The 26,708-nt window shown below is 39.1% G+C and overlaps 1 protein-coding gene across 5 annotated transcripts in view; it reads right to left on the bottom strand.

Moving 5' to 3' along the window:
* Positions 1-26,708, bottom strand: part of TBL1XR1 (TBL1X/Y related 1) — a 164,880-nt gene that overhangs the window by 34,334 nt on the left and 103,838 nt on the right. For 3 of the 5 annotated variants that reach the window (XM_079766446.1, XM_079766447.1, XM_079766443.1), the window contains one exon: positions 507-652. Coding sequence is in view for 2 of the 5 variants with exons in the window: in XM_079766445.1 (XP_079622571.1) it covers positions 507-652; positions 13,759-13,816 (204 nt within the window). In the remaining 3 variants the exon portion in view is untranslated. Of the gene's footprint in view, positions 1-506; positions 653-13,758; positions 13,862-26,708 lie in introns of all 5 variants that reach the window. The other 2 variants (XM_079766445.1, XM_079766444.1) reach the window with 1 other exon arrangement.

Raw genomic sequence — 26,708 nt, forward strand, 5'->3', positions numbered from 1 at the left:
TACTCAATTCTGCCATGGTAGCACAAAATTAGCCAGACAATATGTCAATGAATGAGCATGAATGTGTTCCAATAAAACTTTACAAAAACAAGCAGCAGGCAGGATTTGGTTTATGGGACAAAGGTGGCTGACACCTGAGTTAAACTACCAACATATGGACCTTAAATAGGCACTAGTATCAAGAATTAGCTTTAATTATGAACTGCCTTCCAACATCAGGTATAACCAAATAATCTGAAATTTTCTGATTTTTTCAGACCATCAATGCTGTTGTTTTAAAGAAAATTATTTCTTACTGTTTACTTATAAAACCATTTATAGTGAAATAAGCTACAGATAGCGGTCCTCACCTTTGGGAGACAACATGCCTTGCCTATGCAGCCTGACCCTTACGCTAGGAACAATACCCTTCAATCGTTAACCCAGAGAAGCTGAAGTCAGATAATAAATAAGCAAACAAGCTATCAGATTCAAGAGTAAGAATATTTGAAATAAATATTCCTTACCTCATTAATACTAACTTCTGCCTCTACATACTGTAGACCTTTCTGGATGATAGAAATCAATGCAGCAGGTGGGACAAGGGCACCATTTATGTTTGATTGACTGATATGGCTTTCTATACCAAAGGTAAACGCCGAATGAGAAAATCCTAAAAGCAAAAGAAAAGGTGTAAGAAGTTATTCTCCTAGTGGCAGCAATGCTGCAAGACACAAACAAAAGATCTCTATAATCTTTCAAAATCACATCCCACACCTTTAAAATCCCAGATGTTAGCTAAGGTCAAATGTATGTTTTTAAACAAAAGAAATATCAAAATTCAAACATATTAACCTTTATTATTTTTCTTTTCACTTTAATTATGTAATGTACTATTATTTAAAGTTCCTAGTACATGTAAAATTTAGCTGTGGCACAAGTATCCTCTACAAATAGAATCAAACTTTAGTTTGAAGAAAGCATTTGGAAGCCATGTGACTCAACTGCTTCACTCAAGATAATTTAGGCCAAGATAAATTAAGTGACATTTAATATTTTTGTAGTATATTTAAATCTCTACATACAAATTGTCAATCTTTTGCAGGTTTTTAGAAACTACTTAGGAAATAAAAAGCAAACTGAAAGTAATATAAGAAAGTTGAAATGTAATAATGAAAAATAACTTCATGCTTAAAACCCAGTGTATGAATTAAATACTAAAAAAAATTACTAATTCTTTGCCACTTAGCAATAACCCACCTAAATGAAAGCTTTAGAAAATCCCAGTCTGTCTCCATTAGCAGTCCTTTAATTTTTATTTGTCATACTTAAAACCAAAACACTCACATAACAAAATCTCTTTATGTTATTAGCTTTGCTTTTTAATGCAAGTCAAGTTCAAAGTGAAAAGTAAAATTCTAGTAAACTGATAACCCAAGGGTGATTAAGACAATATCCATCAGAGCTTATCACTAAGTAGCAATTGTCACTAGTGTATTTAAACAATTAAATTATGCATGTAATACAGAATGTTAAGAAACCTTCACACTAAATAAAGTAAATGAATATAGGCTTATCGGGGTCTTGGTTAAACGGATTTAACCTTATATAACTGTTTTCTAGCCCAGGTTTCTAGTACTTAGTCCATGTCTTTTATTCTTTGCATTTTATGCTTCCACTCTTAGGCTCCATGTGGCACTTATGAACAGTCTATAGTAAAGTACTGTGAGCTCACAAAGAGCATGTGCCTAGGAAATATTTCAATTGTTTAATAGACAAAGTTGATTAGACACCTAAGTTGATTTTCCTCATGGCTCCTTCCATCTTTGGAACACCTAACCTTTCCATTCCTGAAACTAACCATAGTGAGAAGTGAAAAGATGTTACCTTTTAAGACTTTCATTTAACTTCATGATTTTTCCAACAGGCAACTGTTATTAAACACATTTATAGTTTTCAGCTTAATCTAAGCTCACAGAGATGGCTAGAAACTCACCAATGGGAAAAACTCACAACTACTTGAATATGAGTGCAATCCAGGAGAATGAAGACTAGGAAGGATGGGGAGAAAGGATGAGAGATTTGCCCATGAAATCAATAAGCAGTGAGGTAGGAGATTTTGTTTTTCATTATATACTCCTCCCTAAATAAATTCTGCAGTAAATCATGAATAGAAAAAAAACTAAACAGCCAAGTGGCTTAGAGATTTAAGATTTAAGACATTAAGATTTAAAAGTAAGACTTCAAGATAAATAGTATTTATGAAGGGTCTTCACCAGGTGCCATGCATATGTAATTGTATTATTTTATTATCTAAATTAGCAAAGGGAAAACAGCTGTTAAGAGAGTAAGGATTCATTCAGAGACCATTAACTATTACATTTTTTGTTCCTACCGAACAGTTAGAATATGGTAAAAAATAAAGCGAAGGCAAAGTGAGCTTCTGGTTCACTAACAGTACACAAAAAATCACATCAGTATTCTGTTTCAGCTGTGTTACAAAGTGGTGTTAGTAGTGCATGAAATATTAAGACACTTTATTAGCAAGGTTTTAAAAGTGTTTTGATTTCATAAGCCTTATAAATTGTAGCAAAGTCCATGATTTTGGCACTAATTCATAAGTACAATTTTTAAAAATCATTACATTTAAACACTATTAATTAGATGACATAGTCCAAGCTTATGTCCAAGAATATCCTAAGAGTTGCAGGTGGATATTCTAGACATGTCAATTTTTGGCTGGAATGTTGCATATATCCTCAATTTGTTCCGTCAGCCAAGGACAGAAGCTATCACCAGTGCTTACATCTATCTCAAGTTATTGCACATGAGCTTAGAATGTTCTCAAACAGCCAGAAAACATCCCTGAAGTGGTCATTAGCATTGTTTTGGCACTTCTCACTAATGTTTACTCTAAAGAAGGTTCACACGTAAACCTCTGTGTATATAAATGCTGGACTTAACTATCAATCAATCCTACCTCCCTAGTCTCTGTCATCAGTTTTCCTTCTCGGCCAAAACCTGGAGTTTAGTTCCATGATCCCTTGCCTGCACTATTCCTGTCATAAGTTCCTTTCCTCTCCTCCCCAATTAGTACATCTGCCACATCACAGGTAGAATACTACATGGAAAACAAAAACTGATCATATCACTCCTTAATTGGGAACTTTCAATAATTACTTTGGCCTTTATAATAAAGGCCAAACTCCTAAGTATGCCACAGTTACTTTTGTAATCTGACCCTACTTATCTGTCCAGATTCATCTCCCCAATTCCACACCCCTCCACTTCTTCCCACTGCACATTTAAGTGATTAACATTACTTCTAACACCTCAAATATGCTGTCTTACTTCATGCCTTTGGGCCTTACGTATTCCTGTTCTTTTCTCCTAACTAAATGGAGGTGATGTCCTTCCTTTCACTGCCCCCAGGTTGACCATTCTCTTCTGTGCCAATCCTTTCATATGTATAGCACTTACCACACTGTGTGGTTCTATGTAAGTGTGTGCTGGGCTGCCTGAAGGAAGGATTTATGTCTACTAATCTTTCAATTCTGGAAGAAGACATTACCTAATTTATCCAGTGCTCAATAAATATTTGTTAAATCAGAATGCAATCCTATCTAATAAAAGAGTAATATGCAAATTGACCCCAACTCTGCTACACCCACAAGCCACGCCCACCAGCCAAATCAGGAGCAAATATGCAAATAAACCCAACCAAGATGGCTACAGCCACAGAGAGCAGGAGGGAGGCTTGGGTTTCCCCAGCAACAGAGGAAGCTAATCTTTCCGCCTGCCCTTTCCGGGCCTAAGCCTCCACTCAAGGCTACAAAGTTTCAATTATAGAAGGTAAACAAATCCAAACACAAATGGCGGCAGCTACGGAGCTGGAAAGAGCAGGAGGCAAGGGTTGCCCCTGGCAATGGAGGAAGCAAAGCTTCTGCAGCCATGGCTGGCCTAGGCCTCTGCTCCAGGCTACAAAGTTTCAATTGTAGAAGATACATAAATCCCAGATACTAGGGCCTCTGCTTAGGTCACCAGGGGCGTGGCTGGCCTGCAAACCACCACAGGCCCTTCACCCAGGCCGCCCCACACCCCAAGGGAACTCCCACCCTGATCTGGGACACCCTTCAGGGCAAACCAGCCAGCCCCCACCGGTGCATCAGGCCTCTATCCTATCTAATGAAAGAGTAATATGCAGATTGACCATCACTCCAACACACAATATGGCTGACCCCATGTGGTCAAAGATCCTGCCCCCATGTGGACACAAGATGGCCACCACAAAATGGCCAGCAGGGGAGGGCAGTTGGGAGGGACCAGGCCTGCAAGGGAGGGCAGTTGGGAGGGACCAGGCCTGCAAGAGAGGGCAATTGGAGGCGATCAACCCTGCAAGGGAGGGCAGTTAGGGGTGACCAGGCTGGCAGAGGAGGAAAGTTGGGGGCAAACAGGCTGGCAGGGGAGCAGTTAGGCATCAATCAGGCTGGCAGCGGAGTGGTTAGTTAGGGGGTGATCAGGCTGGCAGGCAGAAGCGGTTAGGGGCAATCAGGAAGGCAGGCAGGCGAGCAGTTGGGAACCAGCAGTCCTGGATTGTGAGAGGGATCCCAGATTGGAGAGGGTGCAGGTTGGGCTGAGGGACACCCCCCCTCCGGGCACGAATTTCGTGCACCGGGCCTCTAGTCTATATAAATAAAGCCTAAGCAACCGTTACAGTGGACCAGAATGACTGGTTGCTATGATGTGCACTGACCACCAGGGAGAAGACACTCAATGCGGGAGCTGCCCCCTGGTGGTCAGTGCACTCCCACAGGGGTAGTGCCGCTCAGCCAGAAGTTGGGCTCAAGGCTGGCGAGCGCAGTGGCGGTGGTGGGAGCATCTTCCACCTCCGCAGCACCACTAAGGAGCAGTGAGCAGTAAGAAGTGAGGGCTCCCAGTAAGGAGCGAGGGCTCCTGGACTGCGAGAGGGCGCAGGCTGGGCTGAGGAACTCCCCCCCACCCCCCAGTCCACAATTTCATGCACCGGGCCTCTAGTTTTACTATAATGTATCTTGACACATCAGAAAATCTATGAATCCAGAAAAAGCATATGACTTAAATCTTCCTGGAAAAACAAAAATAGAACTTGAATCAGGGTTATGCTAGAAAATATTTCCATTTATCTGTAAATGTATATGTAGGAAATATTTTTCCAGGGACAGCTTTTGACTCACAAAGTAGAAAGCAAAAGGGATCAACCTAAATCTGTGCAATACTGAAGTCTGGCCTGACAGCCTAAATAGCATCTCTGCTTTTCAGGGGTAAGAGCAAGTCTGATATAAAGACTACCTCTGTAATCAAGTATCCCACACATTCACTAGGGTAATTACGGTTTGGGAGGTAGAAAGGAGATTCCAGAGTAGAATGATAGTAATTCGGTGACAAAGACAAGCAGTGGCAGGGGTGGGGGTGGTTATTCATGAGACCACACACCATTCCCATGTGAAAAACGAGATCACAAAACCACCATTTTCTGAATATTGCTTGTTTCAGGGAGTGCCCTCCCTTGGGATGACAGAAATTGTGTTCTCAAAGACGGAGTTAGTCCTCAGGAGTCGGTCACTCTACAAACAGAGAAGACAGGAACAAGAAAATGGGCCCTGATCCTCATGGTTATGATACTGGATGTCTAAACCAGAGGGGGTCTGGAGAGCAAAGCTTAACTATTATACAATACAGTGCCATAGTCTAGAAGGAAAATCTGATTTATACCAGGTCCTATATTTAAGCCTCAGATCAGAAAACCCTAAAAAATGCTATCCCTGCTCCCATCCTCACACACAACCTTGACCCCAAATCCATTTCCACCTCTGTCTCTACAGACCCAGAGTTTTTTACTCTAAAAGTTCCACAATCATTAGTCACGGGAATGTAAAGCACAGGGAAATAGTAAAAAATACTGTAATAACTACGTATAGTGCCAGGTGGGTACTAGACTTATTGGGGGATCATTTCAGAAGTCATATAAATATCTAATCACTATGCTGTACATCTAAAACTAATATAACACTGTATATCAACTGTAATTGAAAAGTAAACAAATTAAGCTTAGAATTACAATATGATCCATCAATTCCTCTCACGGGTATATTGTCCAAGAAAAATAAAAACATGCTTGAACAACAACAAAAAAGTTCCACAATCAAATGCTTAAAGACTTTAGAAAAGGTCAAAGAAAATAGGGGGAAACATCCTATGGGGGATCTTTGATGTTGAAGAGCTAGACCGAGCACTTACAAAAAACAAAATAGAGGAAAATGTAAGAAAAAATATTACAATACCAAAACCCTATGCAACTGTTAATATGTTTATATTTCCTTTTCTTCTTTACATATTGTTTCCCCCCCAAAAAATTATAATACACTGGCTGTATAATTCTGTGCCCTAATTTTGCTCTTAAACATACATACAACTATAAGCATTTCATATAAATCATATTTTCTGAAATAATTTTATTATCATATTTAACCAATAAATGTCCTCAGCTAGTAAATTCATCCCAAAGCTGGACATTTGAACTTTTCCAATATTCACTATTTTAAAAGAATTTTGCCTCAATTATGTGTATAGTTTTTTGCCAGGTATAATTTCTTTTCTCCTTAGGATGGATTCCCTCAAAAGTTAAAAGGGATGTCTATTAGCATTTTAAAGGGAGTTTTCATGATTGCCAAACTGCTTTCCCCCCAAAATTGTGCAAATGTATAATGCCATCAAAATTTCTGTTTCCTTATACTCTCACTATGCTGGCTATACTTTAAAAGAAAAACAGAAAGATTATTAAGACTAGAGGCCCGGTGCACGAAATTCGTGCGTGGGGGCGGGGGGGGGTCCCTCAGGCCAGCTTGCACCCTCTCCAATCTGGGACCCCTTGAGGGATGTCCGACTGCCCTCTCACAATCCAGAACTGCTGGCTCCCAACCGCTCGCCTGCCTGATTGCCCCTAACTGCTTCTGCCTGCCAGCCTGATCACCCCCTAACCACTCCCCTGCCAGCCTTATCGACACCTAACTGTCCTCCCCTGCAGGCCTGGTTCCCCCCCCAACCCCCACCAACTGTCCTCCCCTGCAGGCCTGGTCACCCCCAACTGCCCTCCTCTGCCGGCCTGGTCACCCCTAACTACCCTCCCCTGCAGGCTTGACAGCCCACAACTGCCCTCCCCTGTCGGCCATCTTGTGTCCACATGGGGGCGGCCATCTTGTGTGTTGGAGTGATGGTCAATTTGCATATTACATCTTTATTATATAGGATTGGACAAGTTCTGTTTGGCGACTATTAAAGTTGTTGTCTTTTAACAAGTATATCAGCAGGAAGTATGTAGTTGGAATTTCCTCTATCAGAGAAAAATAGTCATTCAGGTGACAAAAAAGAAGAACTGATTTGGAAGTATAAAAGTACAGTAACTGCTGACATTTGTGACAACTGTTTGCTCTTTATTGTTAACTAGCCATGTATACAACAACTATACGTCAAATGTTAATGCATATTTTATTTGCTTATAAAGCAAAACTCTGTATATCTACTTGTTCTTTTGTAGCTGACCATTTTACTACTCATATAAATGAAAAGATTAAAGGTGGACATTCCAGACCTAAGCTTTCCTCACTCCAGTTCTTCATGACTAGAGGCACATTACTGTAGCCGGTTTCACCTGACTCTATCCTGTCTGCTGGTCCAGTCTGTTTATAAATGGCACCAGCAGGAGGGTATGTGGACAGGAATGTTTATCTAGCCCAGTTACCTATATCTGAGCCAAGAGGAACTACATGGTCACTTGAATGCTGACATTTTACTAGCTCCCTGCAGGGGTTAATACAAAAATCACTAAATTAAAATTTTAATTATTGCCCCAGCTGGTTTGGCTCAGTGGATAGTGTTAGCCTATGGACTGAAGGGTCCTGGGTTCGATTCCAGTCAAGGACACATGCCTGGGTTGTGGGCTCGATCCCCAGTAGGGGTGTGCAGGAGGCAGTCAATCAATGATTCTCTCTCATCATTGATGTTTCTATCTCTCTCTCCCTCTCCCTTCCTCTCTGAAATCAATAAAAATATATTTTTAAAAAATACGAAGGAATGGGTTTTAATATTACAGGTTAGAACCTTAATGTTACCACATAAACATTCAGGTTAGTTTGTACCTACTATGATCACATCTATATTTCTAAATTATGTGTGTATGGGCCTTTGATGGGTGATCTTATGAACCAGGGGTGGGGAACCTTTTTTTGCCAAGGGCCATTTGGATATTTACAACATCATTCACAGGCTATACAAAATTACCAACTTAAAAATTAGCCTGCTATATTTGTTCAAACATTTAATTAACTCACCCCTAATACCTTGTCGGGGATGGACCAAATGATTTCTCAGGCCTTATACGGTCCGAGGGCCAGACATTCCCCACCCAATATAAACAAATAGGACATAGGAAGCAAGCACCATCTCAGAAAAAGTGGTGCGGTGCAAGGCCTATATCCAGGGAAACGCGCTATCCCTTTATAAAGGGCAGAACACAGTGGAGAGCTCGGAGGGTAGAGTGCAGGAGACAAGATGCTCTTCCATGAACCAAACACTTTAAACCTACATATATTGTTACTTTCTCATAGAGATTGTATGGCAAGACGAACCTCAGTTCTAAAAACAGGGGAATTAAAAAAAAAATAATAGTATTCAGAATCACAATCTAGAAAATAACTCAATAATATGGAGATGCTGTTTTTGCATTTTCCAGTTAGTCTTCAATCAGAAGGTGCACAACACAACTCTTCATAACACCCAACATTCAAGTATATCATAAACAAACATGCAAAAGACAACAGTTAAATCTATAATGAATTATTCTCCCACAAACCAAATACACAATTTAGGCAAAATAAAATTATGTATTACACAAAGGAACAAAAAAAAGGAGGGTGCCACAAAGCTCACAAATAATTGTCAGGAACAACTTCTCTAGAAAAAAGTAAACTAAAACTGTAAATAACTACAGCAGTCAAGGGAAACAACAAAATTCAAAGGAGGGGGTTAAAAAAGTCCAAACCAGTTTAGCTCTTCTAAAAGTATCACTGTATTAGGTGCTGATATATAGATACAATTTAGTGTGTACTACTTAGTATTTATTCTGCATATGGTTGCTAGTTTATGAGTTATTAAGTGCAATCAAGTTATTAATGCTCATGGGTGAGCACTAAATAAAGGGAGCATACTGAATCAAGTCAATCGTACTCACAGTACTACAAGTAAAATACATTCAATTTGTTGAATATGGAACTCTAATTCACCAAAGTACAGAATGATGATGAGCAAAGTAATTGGCTTAGGTCAGTGGTCGGCAAACTCGTTAGTCAACAGAGCCAAATATCAACAGTACAACGACTGAAATTTCTCTTGAGAGCCAAATTTTTTAAACTTAAACTTCTTCTAACGCTACTTCTTCAAAATAGACTCGCCCAGGCTGTGGTCTTTTGTGGAAGAGCCACACTCAAGGGGCCAAAGAGCCACATGTGGCTCGCGAGCTGCAGTTTGCCGACCAAGGGCTTAGGGTGAACTTTCTAGAGGTAAAATCAAGGAAAAGAAAAAGTGGCAACCCTTAATATAAACATCCTACAATAAACAGACTTTTCTCTTAACTCGTTTTAATGAATAGGGGAGAATGGCTTATTTCAAAGAGATGTCTATAATATATGTGAGGCCATATATCACAGTGTAATCCCTTTTTAACAAGCAACGTTTATGGATGTGGCAACTGAAGATCTGAGAAATTAAGTACTTTGGGGGGAAAGAGAGGGACTTTGAACAGATAATATCTTCTAGTGCTGATAACAGTCATAATAGAATGCTCACCACATAAAGTATTTAAGATGAAAATAATTCAAGTAATTTATCCCCTCTGGAGCTGGATACCATCGTCTAGTCAGTATTAAACACTGCTTGCTGAGAACCAATATTAGACATTCTTACTGAAAAATTTCTAAATCCCACCTTTATCAAAACAGAATCAAATGTTCATAAGGTGTTTTTTGGAATTTCTGACTGAAAGCTTTTAGATAATGAGACAAAAAGAAGGAACTTTTGTTTTCCTTTGTGGTAAGTCTTTGCAAACCAGCTCTTCAATGTCTCTGCACAGATACTGTCTTTGTCATGATTTCTTTTTTCCTATCTCCTAATCCAGTGGTCGGCAAACTCATTAGTCAACAGAGCCAAATATCAACGATTGAACTTTCTTTTGAGAGCCAAATTTTTTAAACTTAAACTTCTTCTAATGCCACTTCTTCAAAATAGACTCGCCCAGGCCGTGGTATTTTGTGGAAGAGCCACACTCAAGGGGCCAAAGAGCCGCATGTGGCTCGCGAGCCGCAGTTTGCCGACCACGGTCCTAATCCAATTCAGTACTCTTATGGGGAAATAGCAAGATTCTAGTTTCTTCTATATTGCTTTAAATCTTTTAAGAGAAATATTTATGGCTTAAAAAAGTAATTTACATCATATTTCTTACATATTTAATGACTAATTCTCAGTAAGTATCCTTTGTGATAAATACACTAAATCCCAAGAGAAAGAATTTCTGGGCTATGTGATTCCAAGATAGAATCAATTGCAAACATGGCAATTTTTATGTACAAATGGAAATCGGAACCAAGAATGAGCCTTTGGAGCGGTCGGAGTCCTGAGATGGGTGAGATTCTGAGCTCTGTTAAGAAACCTGACAGAATTATAAATGTTTTGAACTCTTTCCCATCTCCTATTTCCAGAAGTAATTACAAAAGAATGTCTGATAGTATCCTTTATGATATAAACATGCCTCATCACTCCTAGAAAACCTTACCTACAAATACAAATACACCACTTTTACTGGCAGCTACCTCTTCAGAAGATAGTAGTCTCACATTCCAAATTTCAATGTGTACATTTCATGGTTTCTATTTTCTCTCAAATAGTTACTAGATATAATTTTTCTTTCAAGATATTGTGGACAGATACATACTTGCCTGTCAAGTTCCAACTGTCCTACAACTAATTAATATAGACCAGGGGCTTTCAAACTTTATTATGCCTTAGAATCCCCTGCAGCATTTGTAAAATGCAGATTCTTGGGCCCCAATCACTGTTCTCTAAGGGATTCTGATACAGGTGGTCAAAGGATCAAACTTTAGAATTCTGGTCTAGGCCATTCTTAAATTTATGGCAACCTGCATTCCTAGAAAAAGTGCAGTAAATCAAAATGTCATCAGTAGAGCCCTGCCCGGGTGGCTCAGTTGGTTTGAGTGTCTTCCTATATACCAAAAGGTTGTGAGTTCTAGTCCTTGTCAAAGTGCATATGGAAGACAACAGATCAATGCCTCTCTCTCTCTCCAATTAATAAACATAGCCTCAGGTGAGGATAAAAAACGTCATCAGTTGAATCTCATTTTCTCCTATAAAATTACAAATTTTATGAAGGGACTGGTTTCACATTTTCAGAGATGTGGCTTAACATCATACTTCATCACCAGTATACTGCTGTATAAAGTCTTTTTGAGAATAAAGAATAATTAAGAATACAATAAACAATTATAAAGGACTTAATATGATAACTATCAGTCTATCTTACAAAACTTTTAAAAATATATTTCTTGCCTTATTTTTACTGCAACATAAAACATCTTAAGACTTGGAATTTACGAGGATTTTCTCTAAGACAGCAGTCGGCAAACCGAGGCTCGTGAGCCACATGCCTCAATCAGATTGAGGACGTTTTTAGCAAAGGCCAGCTTATGAGTACCCTAATTAAGTTAATAACAATGTACCTACCTATATAGTTTAAGTTTAAAAAATTTGGCTCTCAAAAGAAATTTCAATCATTGTACTGTTGATATTTGGCTCTGTTGACTAATGAGTTTGCAGACCACTGCTCTAAGAACATCAGCAACTTTAAGAAGTTTTTTTTTTCTTTTTTTGTTCTTAGGAAGACTTGATAATATTTAGTCACTTGGTACTCTTTCAGAAATTAATCCAGAGTATTATTTTACTGGCCCCTGTACTTGCTGAATTTTCTTGCAGCGACATGAGGAAGCAGGAAGATGTGAGTGTTCCTTAACATCTCTAACTTCACCTTGCCCTACTTCACCAGCACGGGCGGCACCACAGGATGCTGCTGCGCTATTCCGCTGTTCCTGATCTCCTGAAACAGCAGTTTCATATGGTTCAGTCTAAATAACCGCCTTTACAAAGCACCTAACAAGCCATTGCAATGTATTTCCCATCCACTGATCCTTCACAATGTACTCTGCTTTAGTTTCCGAAGTCTCAAAACTCTGGCTTAAATAGTGATCAGACTCAAAGGCATAAAAAGTAGTTTGTTTTGGCCCAACAATTTCTTTACATTTTGTCCCAAAAGTACTACATAACAATATCCAAATGTGCATACATGTTTATATGTAACAATCACTAGGTCGCTCCTTTTCACACTTTATTAATCATTTTATCTTATTCAAAATATTATATGGATGTCCTCATTGGATCTGCCTTCAATACGAGTTTACTAGTTGAAAAAGAAAACAAAACAAGATCTATTCATTTCAGCGCTTCATAGCAAGTTATTCTGCATCAGTTGGTTCCTTTCGTTTCTTTTCCCTTTTCTCCTCCCTGCCCTTGTTGGACCATCACTTTCCCAGCTGTTCCAGGCCAGAGAGGCACAGTGGTGGTACTTGAGAATAGAAACCCTCCACCCAAGAAAAAGCTCACAACTAGAGTGCAGCTGAGAACATCTCAGCAAGCAGCGGGATCTAGGATCTGAGCCCATGTTTGCACTCCCTATACAAGGAAGGACAACTATCTGAGCCCTAAGAAGAATGAGTTTCAAAACCAAAATTGAGAATTCAATGTCCTACTCTATTCCTTCTACCTTCCCCCCCACACAACTACGAAAATTATCTTTTTTTTATACTCCACCGCACCTTACTATTAAACCTTGCAATAAACTTAAGCTATAATTTCTAAAACTCAACCACTCCAGTGTGACATATTCAAACCCCGAATAATTCCATCTCATGCTAACAATCTGCACTTACATTGCAGTCAATCTTTTCCACCATCCTATGACCTATCTAATCCAAGCTTAACTTCTTAGACTGTTACCTTTTTTTTGCTTAATCCATCCCATATTTCCCCTTATAGTTTTCCTTCTATTTATAACAACATCTATTAATCTGTCTAGAAAACTTAGATAATTAGCCATTTAATATTTATTACAAATGACCTTCAATGATTTATGTTTACTAATTATCCCTCAATAAATACATTTAGTTAGAATTCAGGTCAAGGATACACTTAATCAATTGGGTAATACTTACGAAAGCATTCTGAAAATATATGTCTAATTTAGCTTTTAAAATGCTAACTACAATTAGGACCAATAACATTTAGCTAAGGATTCTAAATATACATTATTAAATTGATGATATCTGAGAGTTTATATGTTCTGTGTACAATATTCTCACTGCAAAACAAATTATAAAAATGGTATTTGAACAGTGAAAGCCAAACCATTTGTTACCAATATTTTCCTGAGATGATTCCAACATATTTGAAAGAGTCAGAGAGTTAAACCATGCAGTAACACATAGCTTTAAAATGGCAGTCCAGAAATTTAAGGAAACATACAAAGTTCAACAGTTTGGACTGATACAAATTTCAAATGCATGAAAGGTTATTTTGAGAATATTAAAATAATTTGAGGCCTATTTATTTTATGAAAGTACTCACCTGACTCTTGCAAGTATCTATATACCAAGAAGTTGACCTCATCACTGCTTATACTCATCTTTATTCCCACTTAAACCATGAGGTCACAACACAGGATATAACCCTAAAAATAAAACAAAGTCAATTAAGTATTTTCTCAATAAAGTATTTTTAAACAAAATGTAAACAATGTTGTAAAAACCATTTGATTTTATTAAAAGATGAAAAAAAGAAGGTTCTATATTGCCTCATAATGAACCCTAACAAATAAAGTTACTTCCAATAGTTAGTAATAGATTATACAACCAAAACATGGCTGGATCTATTTTTCTGCAAGATAACAGAAAATCACTGACAAAAATGATTCAAGTTTTATAAAAGGGCTTTAGCATCACATTTTATTATATCAAACAGCATAAAAAGTTGTTCCTTTATTTCTCCTTAACTGTAAAAATAGTAAATTTTAAGAATCAGAATATTACTTATTTAGTTAGACAAGACGGATTTTAGACCACTGGCTGGTTAGGGAGTGAGCCGATTGTCTATATAAGGTTATGTCTACATAATTTCATAACCTGCAATGTTCAAGTTTCCAAAAGCTCTAGTTATATAAGGCAGAGAGGTTGGAATACAATTTGCAAACTCAAATGATGTTCTCTTATCTTAATGTACATCCTTAAACCTTGAACCGGGAGAAAGGGAAAAAAGGAAATTGAGACATAACTTAAATATGGCTAACTATACTTACCCATTCTTAGGTCACAGAATGACCTAAAGCAGTACTCAGCAACCTTTCTTTGTACAGAGCCAGATAGTGAACATGTTAGGCTTTGCCAGCCATACACACAAACATACTACCCAACCCTGCAGCTATAGCACAAAAGCAGTAGCAAACAATATGTAAGCAAATGAGTGTGATTATGTTCCAATAAAACTTTATTTAGTGACACCGATATTTCAATGTTATATGACTTGTCATAAAATACTTTCCTTTTGACTTGTTTCCAAACATTTAAAAATAAAACTTTCCTAGCTGTGGTCCTTATAAAAAGGCTAACAGGCCAGATTTGGTCCACAGACTAGTTTCTTGGTCCCTTGTTTAAAAAGGATACACTAACACCTAGTAATAAAGGGGTTCTAACATTATGGGCCCATGCAGATTGCTCTGCCACATCACGGATCCTTCATGAGGCAGAGTTCACAGGATACTTTAAAGTCACAAATTAACCAAACATTTTAGTAGGCTCCTCCTTGACAGGAACTGCTACTGCCCTACATTGTGGAAAGAGTGGTGACCAAGCATCATCCAGCTTGTAGCTCAGAAAGGAAGAAAGTCAAGGAGGTAGGAAAAATTTTCCAGTGGGTGCACACAGAGGAAACCCTAACCGATTTAGCAGTCTGGGAATACAGCCTAAGGAAAGTGGCATTGGTGTTTCAACCTGAAGGACAGACAGGAGCAAAGGGAGAACAGGGAAGTTTGGGGGAGGAACCCAGGAATGGAAGCAATCCAGTGAGCACTAATGTCAAGGAAAGGACTGGGTGAGGAAAAGAGTAACAAAACATGAACTAAGGCTTGAAACAAAACCCGTATTCTGAAGGGCCTTAAAAGCATCACCTAGAGAAAACTAATACACTGATAAGGTTTTAAGATGGTAAGTGAATGACCTGATTTACTTTTTTTAATCCTCATCCGAGGATGTTTTCATTTATGTTAGAGAGGGAGGGAGGGAGCGATCTATGGAAAGAGAAACATTGTTTAGTTGTCTCAGGTACGTGCCCTGACCAACCCACAACCTAGGTATGTGCCTTGACCAGGAATCAATCCAACAACCTTTCGGTGCATGGGACGACGTTGCACGAAATGGAGCCATCTGACCAGGACTGATTTAAACTTTAAAAAAGATTATCCTGGCTGTGATATGGAGAATAGACTGGAAGGAAACGACTGAAAAAGGGAGCAAAGGGATAGGAGGGTGTTGCAGAAATCTAGCTGAAGACCAAGAAACCTGGACTACACCACTGGAACTGGGGGGGGGGGGGGGGGGGGGGAGTACTGGGATTCCCCCGGTACTTAGGAAGTCGACTCAAGGGTGATTGATCGGACACAGGGATCAGGAAAAGGGAGACTCAAAGGTTTCTTTTAGGACATCTGGATGGGTGGTAATTTCATTTACTGAGATGAGAAACCATGGTGGAAGAGTAACAACTAACTTGATATAAAGAAAGGGACTTTGCCAACAAAATTAACTAAAAGAGTACAATTAATCACCTGAATGTTCAACATCCATGGGGACACATTCCAAGAACCTTAGTACCTGAAAACCCAGATAGTATCAAATCCTGTATACACACCTGCAAAAGTAGCACCAATTTCTTTTTCCCTCTTCACAATTTCTCACATAGAAAATACATTCTTAGGATAGATCTTAGCAACCTCAGCATAGGATTTTTCCCCCTTTGCTTATTACATTGAGAACTTTCACCTTTTCACTTAAAGGAAGCACTTTATGGCTTCTCCTTGGCATATCCAAATTGCCAGCTTCATTACTCTTACAATTTGGGGTCATTATTAAATAAAATAAGGGTTACCTGAACATAAGCACTGTGATACCATGAGAGTAGATCTGATAAGCAAGATAGCTATGAAGTGACTGACAGACGGGTAGCATACACACCGTCGAGATGCTGGACAAAGGAAGATGATTCACATCCCAGGCAGCACAGAGCAAGATGACATGAGATTTATTTCATCATGCTACTCAGAATGGCACACAATTTAAAACTTGTGAATTTTTTATTTTTGGAATTTTCTATTTAATATTGTTAGACTGGTTGACCACGAGTAACTGAGAGCATGGAAAGTGAAACCGTGGATAGTGGGGGGGCTAAAGTACTTACTGCACTTTGGGGTAATAAACCAACCCACACAAATGCTGATCAGATGCATTTGTGGAGTGAGGTAGTGAACAGTGAAAAGCAAACACTAAAATGGCCATGTAATTAACAAAGACTATGGGGAGAAATGCATTAAAATACTATTTTTCTGATGGATTTATTTTATTCACTCAGCCAATACTTCATTTGAGCACTTCCAATGTGCCAGGTATTCTTTCCAGGTTGGGGAGCAAAACAACAAATAATTACAACTTAGATAAGAAAAACTATAAAAAATTCTGAGAGCACATACCCTGATCTGAGTGTTCAGGTAGGCACCTGTAAGTGGCCTATAGGATTCTGTAATAAGCAGTGTTAGAGGAACTAATATTCCTCTTAAATCAAATTATCTGGATTGTGTCAAGTTACCTTTGCTCCTACCTGTGGGCACACTGCTTCTCATTATTTGCATGTTAAGGAAAATTAAGCAAAGAATATTCACACTTATTAAGTAACTAGAGGCCCGGTGCACGAAATTCGTGCAAGGGGGTGTGTGTCCCTCAGCCCAGCCTGCACCCTCTCCAATCTGGGACCCCTCGAGGGATGTCCAACTGCCCATTTAGGCCCGATCCTACCTCTCACAATCCAGGACTGCTGGCTCCCAACTGCTCGCCTGCCTGCCTGCCTTCCTGATTGCCCCTAACCGCTTCTGCCTGTCAGCCTCATCACCCCCTAACCACTCCCCTGCCAGCCTAATTGATGCCTAACTGCTCCCCTGCCATCCTGTTTGCCCCTAACTGCCCTCCCCTGCAGGCCTGGTCACCCCTAACTGCCCTTCTCTGCCGACCTGGTCCCCCTCAACTGCTCTCCCCTGCAGGCCTGGGTCCCCCCCAACTGCCCTTTCCTGCTGGCCCGGTCGCCCCCAACTTCCCTCCTCTGCCGGCCTGGTCACCCCTAACTGCCCTCCCCTGCAGGCTTGATCTCCCCCAACTGCCCTCCCTTGCAGGCCTGGTCCCTCCAACTGCCCTCCCCTGCTGGCCTGATCACCCACAACTGCCCTGCCTTGCAGACCTGGTCCCTCCCAACTTACCTCCCCTGCTGGCCATCTTGTGGTGGCCATCTTGTGTCCACATGGGGGCAGCCATCTTGTGTGTTGTAGTGATGGTCAACTTGCATATTATTCTTTTATTAGATAGGATTGGATATGATAGAGGCCTGGTGCACAGGTGGAGGCCGGCTGGTTTACCCTGAAGGGTGTGGGTTCCCTTGGGGTGTGGGGCAGCCTGGGTGAGGGGCCTGTGGTGGTTTGCAGGTCAGCCACGCCCTCCCGGTGACCCAAGCAGAGGCGCTGGTATCTGGAATTTATCTTCTATAATTGAAACTTTGTAGCCTTGAGCAGAGCCAAGCCTCCTGCTCACTCCGTGGCCACAGCCATTTTTGTTGGGATTTATTTATCTTCTATAATTGAAACTTTGTAGCCTTGAGTGGAGGCCTGGGACAGCCAGGGCAGGCGGAAAGCTTGGCTTCCTCCATTGCCGGGGAAACCCAAGCCTCCTGCTCTCTCTGTACCCGCAGCCATCTTGGTTGGGTTAATTTGCATACCCACTCCTCATTGGCTGGTGGGCATGGTTTGTGGGTATAGCGGAGGTACGGTCAAATTGCATATTACTCTTTTATTCAATAGGATTGCTAAATGCTATGTAGTGGCTAGGCCTTTTTATTTCATTTCCTCTTCAGTGCTCTACTCCTCATTTTAACATAAGAACATTGACATATATATAGATCTGTGTATTCAGAAATGTTATTCAAATACTAAACTGACTTTGCTCGGTGTAGGAAAAAAATAAAAAAATAATAATATGGAATGTATAATGTAAAATAATGTAATGGCTATAAAGAATCAAAATTCTTAGTACTAGAGGGTCCTAAGAAGTTCCTAATTCCAAGTTATGATATAAACTGCCAATGACTCAGAGTAGGATATGAACAGCAGTCCTAACTGGTCAGCCAATCTTGGCAGTCACAAACAGACCACTACAATACCCTGCTAAATATAACAGCTTCTAAACACAAATTTATCTTGTTTGTTGGGGGTGAATTCTCAATCTGATCTGAAGCAAAATAACAGTTCAGCTGCTGCCCTGCAACCCACTGAGTTATAGAAAACTGTCAAATAGTCTTTTGAAAACCAAAAGACATTGTGAAAATACCAAACTATCATAACAACAATAACAAAAAGTGTATGTGGTGGGGAAATAGAGTGCGGAGAGAGATTAAATCAATTTATCCATCATTGAAGTCATGGTGGGTACTACACTCGATGGGCTGCGTAGAATTCCTACTATAAAGCCCTTACCTCCAACACCTCAGAATGGGACTTCATTTGGTGATGGGATCTTTAGAAGTTATTAAGTTAAAATGAGGCCAACAGGGTGGGCCTTTAATAATTTGAATATGGCCCAATACGAATGATGTTCTTGTAAGAGAAGAAACACCAGGATGCATGTACACAGAGAAAAGGCCATGTGAGAACAGAGAGAAGGCAGCCATCTGCAAGTCAAGGAGAGAGGCCTTAAAAAAATACCACACCCACTGGCACCTTAATCTTGGACTTCCAACTTCTAGAACTGTAAGAAAATAAATTTCTGTTGCTTAAGCCATCCAATCTGTGGCCATTTGTTATGGCAGCCCTGTCAAACTCATATACACCCATCTTATATCACAAATTCTTAAAAGCTCTCTGATCATTCATTAGAGACCTTTAAAATGATTAAGTTCACAGTTGCTAGGATCTGCCTTTCAATTTGCCTCTCTCTATCTTTAGGAACCCATCCTGTTCTGTAATTATCAAGGATGATGAGATTAAGAGACGACGTTATATTATAATCTTCTGCTCCCACTCCCACTGCCCCATTCTCCTAATGCCCCCCACCCCCACAAAACATTCTCAGGAGCAGTACCAAAAATGCATTACCCTTAATTCCCCACCTCATTAAAAACAATAATTAAAATTCTACCACTGTTAGGTAATAACGCTTTTGTGTGTATAAAATATGGCACAATGAAGGAAGGTATATTTTAAGACTTAGCTTTGAAGTCTTTGGCAATATACCTTAAAATATGCATAAAGTACATTCTCAACTTTTGCAATGCTAAATCTTGTAAGGTTGTACTAAATTTTACTAGACTAAATGAAATCATGTTTACCAAATTACTTTAGTAAACTGTAAAGTTACAATACGATTTAGAAACAATCGGATAATCTCGAGAAGAAACACTAAACTAAGGTGACCAGATTTTAACATTGGTAAAGCAGGACACCATTGACCGGGGCGGGGGGGGGGGGGGGGGGTTCTTGATTAAAAACTTGGTCTATATGGAGCAACAAAAGTTTTCATAGAACGCAAAAATAGTATTGTAATATTTTTTTTAAATTTCACCATAAGTACAATTTATAAATCATATCTAATAAAAGAGTAATATGCAAATTGACCATCACTCCAACACACAAGATGGCTGCCCCCATGTGGTCAAAGATGGCTGCCCCCTTGTGGACACTAGATGGCCGCCACAAGATGATCAGCAGGGGAGTGCAGTTGGGAGGGACCAGGCCTGCAAGGGAGGGCAATTTCGAGTGATCAAGCCTGCAGGGGAGGGAAGTTAGGGGTGACCAGGCCAGCAGAGGAGGGAAGTTGGGGGTGACCGGGCCTGCAGGGAAAGACAGTTGGGGGTGACCATGCCTGCAGGGGAGGGCAGTTAGGGGTGACCAGGCCTTCTGGGGAAGGCAGTTAGTGGTGACCAGGCCGGCAGGGGAGGGCAGGTAGGGGCAATCAGGCTGGCAGGGGAGCAGTCAGGCATCAATCAGGCTGGCAGAGGAGTGGTTAGGGGGTGATCAGGCTGGCAGGAAGAAGCAGTTAGGGGCAATCAGGAAGGCATGCAGGTGAGCAGTTGGGAGCCAGCAGTCCTGGATTGTGATAGGGCAGTCGGACATCCCTTGAGGGGTCCCAGATTGGAGAGGGTGCAGGCTGGGCTGAGGGACCCCCCCCCACCCCCGTGCACGAATTTCGTGCACCGGGCCTCTAGTATAATAAATAAATAAAAATTATGTATAGTATTATTTTATTCTTTGGCATATTTCTCATTTGAGTTAATTTTTTTTTAGTAGATTAAGTCCAAACAATGGTGGTCGAATTCTAACAACTGATCAATAATGCAAACTTTGATAAGCAGTTCTCGATAATCAGTTCTCAACAATTATTTGTTATTATTAAAGTTTAACATTATAAAATTAACAAAAATAATATAAAACTCATATCCTGGCTAAATAGCCACATGGCCGCCGAAAACCGTTTATTCCCTTCCCGTTCTCCTGCCATTCCCTAGCTTGTCGTGCATTCTCTCCAAAAATCGGGAGTTTTTTAAAACTCGGCGGGACACGGGACAAATTGTTAAAAATCGGGACTGTCCCTCCAAAAGCGGGACTGTCCCGCCAAAAGCGGGACGTCTGGTCACCTTACACTAAACTCTAAATGAAACACATATTTCAGCTTATTTTTAATATAATACTAATTAAACGAAAACAAAAACAGTACAAAATAAAATTATTTGGCTAATACCTTAAAGCTTTAATGACAAACAAAACCTTATTTACTGCCGAAACCGGTTTGGCTCAGTGGATAGAGCGTCGGCCTGCGGACTGAAAGGTCCCAGGTTCGATTCCGGTCAAGGGCATGTACCTTGGTTGCGGGCACATCCCCAGTCGGGGGTGTGCAAGAGGCAGCTGAGCGATGTTTCTCTCTCATCGATGTTTCTAACTCTCTATCCCTCTCTCTTCCTCTCTGTAAAAAATCAATAAAATATATTTAAAAAAAAAAAAAACTTATTTACTTTTCTTGTGTATTAGCCCTAAACTACAACTATGGTTTATCTGTCAAACATTTTAAGAATATCTTTTCATGGCTGCCTGTAACATTAAGTCCAAAGAGAAGCAAAGTAGTGTATTTCCTCACAACAACAACAACAACAACAACAACAAAATTCTACTATTCTTAACAATTTTTAAAGACCCAATCTCATTAGATAACTCTTACACTATTAAATAGGAGAATATATCATTTTATAATAAATCAGTAAGTTTTTTAACATGGTATCTTTAATAATTTGAATATTATGTCCCAATAAAAAAATCTATAGCACAACCCTGCCCTAAGAGAAATAATGCACCTTTAAATAAAAAAGCAGACAAAATAGCTTGTGAAGGGAAATGGGCAGACACTGGCATAGGTTTTTATGTTCCAATTTTGACCGGTGAGCATATTTTCAATAATTTTCTTAAGAGTGTGCCTAGCAATGTGGACATTTTATGTAAAGGATAATAACATTATTCTTTTTTTTTAAATATAGTAATTTTTGTGTTGTGAGAATTTCTCCTTTTGATTATTTTGCTTTGTTTTGTTATCAGATTAATGGTCATCAAAAGTCCAAAGTTGGTAAATCTGAAGAATTTAAAGTATGATTACAACTTGGAAGGGATTAACTTCTAAATTACTTTTCCTTCTCTTTTTCATTGTAATCCAGAGCTTGCAGATGTAAATTAAAGATAACATTAACAGAGAAACAAGATCTCAGGTAGTCTATGTAATTTTAGACAAATCATGAATTTTCTAGGCCTGTTCCTCATCTATGAAATGAAAAAAATCTAAGTAGATGATCTCTTTCACTTCTAAACTTCAATGATTCGAGTCAGTACAAGTATATAGGGTATTAGATATGAACCTTGCAGGCCAATAGAGAGTACCAGGTCACATAGCGATTTTTAATAAGCATTTTAATAGGCTTTACTGACAGAAGTGCATTAGAACATTTTTAAAACTGTCAGAGCTCAGATGGACATCTCTAAGAATTAGGGAAAGGAAAAACAAATGGGCTCACTTCATTAAGAAACATTTAAGTACTTATTAAGTACGATGCTTATTAGGACCAACTATCATTTATAAACAGTGAATTATATAAAGACATAGGCAAATGTATATCATTTGCAAGGTGTATCATAGGCAAGGTGTATATCAAATCTTTATTCATTAGCAATAGATTCCTAATGGCAATCATTTGTTTCACCTGTGACCGGGTTCTGCAAACTATGGCCGTGTGTCAAATCCAACCCATCGCCTATTTTTGTATAGCCCACAATACCTTGTGGTTTTTACAACACAAAAATGGTGTTTACAGAACATTTTTTAACAGAACACTTGCCATTGATTTGATGAAAGGGAACACTAATTCTGAATCTCAATTAGGCAATTTAAGTCTCAGCAAAACTATACTGAGAACAGTAAACTAGCAACCAATCCAAATCACCCTTGTTTTAAGTTCAACTGACATTAACTACTGCCCTATTTCCTTTTATGCCCAGAGGCCTCTGATGAGCTGCCTCACTGCCCACAGATGTGGACTTAACTTCCCAAACATATAAAGGAGTGGTTGTTTACTCAGATGTCTTCTAAGATCCTTCTAAAATATAAAACTACATGACTCAATAAATACGTGTTGAATGATAAAATTATAGTCAAGATACACTGACAGAGGAATGAAGACGGACAAGATATCAAAACACTAAAGGAAGAGAGGTAGATAATATTTCTGGCACATATTTTTCAATTATTGAGCAGCAATGAGTCGTAGGACTGAAGGCAAAGCATTGTCAGTCTCTGAAGGAAAGGCTAGAAACTCAAGTCAGGTATGAAAATAAAAGTAAAAAGGTGGTCCCCTACCACTAGAAGGAAAGCTCTGAGTTTGGGACGAAACAAGAAAAATAACAAAATTTTCTCGATTAAAACAAACTTATTCTAGCTTTGGAACAGATATGCGATGGGAATATGAAAGACAGAAACAGCGAGAACCTTAAAAGGAAAATCACATGAATGGATGAAAACTGCTTAAAACTGAGAAATTATAGACAAAATAAAGAGAAAAGGGTACCGGATATAACAAACTCGTAGAGTTATAAATAAAAACTACCTATAACCACCTTTATAAAATTTTATTAGGTAAGAAATAGGTATTCCTTGAAACTAAGTAGACAAAATGAAGACTAGTGGGCCCTAGTGAATCAAAACAAGTGTCCATAAATTGGTTATACTGAGCAAACTCTGGGGCATAAGTAAAAATGTGCAGAAGATTGTTCTGGTGGCAGAAAGGTTTGATTAATATAGATCAAGTGTCCCAAGTATGAGGAAAAAACATAAAGAAGAGATCAACATTCATTCCAATGGCAATCAATGCTGCTCAAATCAAGTGAAGACAATTTAAACCAAGTTTAATCCTCAGATACCAGGTGATACACACGTGAGTGCATAAGCGCATGTGCGTGCGCGCGCCTGTGCGCACACATACACACACACCAACTTATTAGTAAATGTGGAAGGCAAAAGCAAATGGAGTAGAAACTGATGACATAATGTGAACTGAAGTAGGCTTTCAAGTTTTATTGGGGGAAAAATGAGGGAAATCCACCATGAATGTCTGGTAGTTCGGTTTCACAGTGTAAAACAGCAGTACTATCCTATTAGATTTTGTGGTTTTTTTTCCTTAAAAAACTAACAGGTAGGAACAAGTCAAGTGCAACATTCCTTAATCAAAGGAGTTCCTGCTTTGTCCTCCTTTGTAAATAATCAAACCAGTCAAGTTATAGACCCACTAACTACAAACACACTCCCCCTGGAAAAAGAGAGAAAGGAATAAAATAAGTCCATTAAAAAGGGAGTACCAAAATAAGGTTATTGTACATTAATAATATTCCTGGATTTTGATGGGGAAGGGGAAGAAAAAGAGTACACTAAAAAAAGTATAGCCCTGGCTGGTTTGGCTCAGTGGATAGAACGTCAGCATGTGGACTGAAGGGTCCTGGGTTCAATTCTGGTCAAGGGCACATGCCAAGGTTGTGGGCTCGATGCCCAGTAGGGGGCGTGCAGGAGGCAGATCAATGATTCTCATCATTGATGTTTCTAACTCCCTCTCCCTCCCTCTCTGAAATCAATAAAAATACATTTTAAAAAAGTATAATCACATTCATGCATTTAAGTAAAAGAATATGTATGTGTGTAAAGAAGAAAAATACTTTTGTTATTGTTAATCTGGCTTTTGATCTTACGGACTCTAAATATTTTTATTAATTACCTAAAAATTCAAAGGGTTTTCATACTCCTTGACTACCACCCCTTGCCATTTCCAGCATTTGAGAAGGCTGAAAGAACAGTCGTTAAACTTCCAACATTTGACTTCTTGATTCTCCTCTCACCTATCTCTCACTGACTTTTCTTCCTGCCCTAATATGTGTAGAGCTGACTTCTTTTTAGCATTGTGGTCTTCACTCTCCTCTCCCACTGATGATCTCATCCACTCTGAAGAATTAGAAAATGGCCGCATCTAACACATCCCGATCCTTCCCACTCCAAGTATTCCAGCTGACTGAGATACAAATTCTCCTTTCAGAATTTTATAACTCAGCATTATCTGGGGCAATTTATGTCCTAAGCCCCCAAATTTGTTTCTCCTTTTGCCCACAAGTATCACTAATTCTACCACACACACTTTAAACTTTAGTATCATGTTGGATTTAACTTCCTATCTCAGCTTTTACCTGCAACCATAATTCTATCTTCTATTACCTATGCAACACCATTTTCAGCCATGCCTTCCTTTCTACAGTTTCTATCACCCATACTACAATAGCCTCAAAGTCTCCTATTCTCTTCCTGTTATCTTGAGACTCAAAGACATAAAACATAACTGATTATGTCATATACAGTTTATTGCTACCTATCACTTTCCACATTCACTCTAAACCGGGGGAGGGGGGGCAATTTGATGTTTAAGGGGGCAATTTGATAATGAGTTATTAACAGTGAATTTTTTGCATTTCTTATGGTTCTAGGGGCCTCATATATCGTATATAAATATATACTGTGACATATTTATGCATTTCAGTTCTCTATTGTTTTGAAACTTTATTTGCTATTTTTTCATATTACTTCATATTATTATTAGTTTTTTTAAACAATTTCTTAGTGATTTCTTCCTCAGTACTTCAACTGTCCTTTTGTTCTTTTATTTTTCTCTTTCATGGATGCCATGTTTTTTGGAAGCTTGTTTAGACCAAATTAATGGCCTTTTAGGATTCCTCCACATGAATAGGAATTCACTTTTTGAATAATAAGAATTATATGCCATGTTGGGGGAATGGGGTAGCTTCAGGATTTTAGAGATGCTTAGGTGGGGCATGGCCAAAAAAAGGTTCGGAACAACTCCTCTAACTATTCAGCCAGGCATCTAAGTTCTCCAGGCTACAGTCTCAAAGTATCTATCTAGCCACAGATCACTTCCTTAAATCTACCCTTTGATGAGCACAAATGTTTCTCGACTTACGATGGTGTTATGTCCCAATAAACCCACCATAAGTTGAAAATACCGTAAGTAGAAAATGCATTTCAATACACCTAAACTGCCAAACATCATTATCTTAGCCTAGCCTACCATAAATGTGCTCAGAACACTTATATGTAGATGCCAGCAAATGGGGAAAATCACCCCTCTGCCTCTGTCCAGCATCACAAGAGTATCATGCCACATTTACTGGGAAAAGATCAAATTCAAAGTGCAGCTTCTACTGAATACTTTTGTTTTCACACCATTGCTTAACTTAATCATAAATTAGGACCGTGTGTGTGTGTGTGTGTGTGTGTGTGTCACATTCCTGCTTTTGTAGCTCTTTGTTCCAACTACAAGTGTTGAAATTGTTCTGTTCTTCTTCAAATGCCATCTCCTTATGAAGCCTATTCCAATACCAACATTAAAGATGGCTGGAACTTCCCTCCTGGATCCCAAAGCATAGTTTTGTGTTTTGGGGGTGTTTTTTTTTAATTATTTTCAAAACTGGGCAATAGAGAAAAGATTAGACTACCAATCAGAATGATGTTTTCTTTCAAATGTTACTGCTTATGCATAAATCAAAGTCATTTTAAATTCCTTAAGTCACAGTTTCTTGTTCTGTAAAATAAAACTAAAATCTAATCTACAAACCTCATGGGTAGATAGAAATG

The sequence above is a fragment of the Cnephaeus nilssonii genome, assembly GCF_951640355.1.
Source record: "Cnephaeus nilssonii genome assembly, chromosome: 3".
Taxonomy (NCBI): Eukaryota; Metazoa; Chordata; class Mammalia; order Chiroptera; family Vespertilionidae; genus Cnephaeus; species Cnephaeus nilssonii.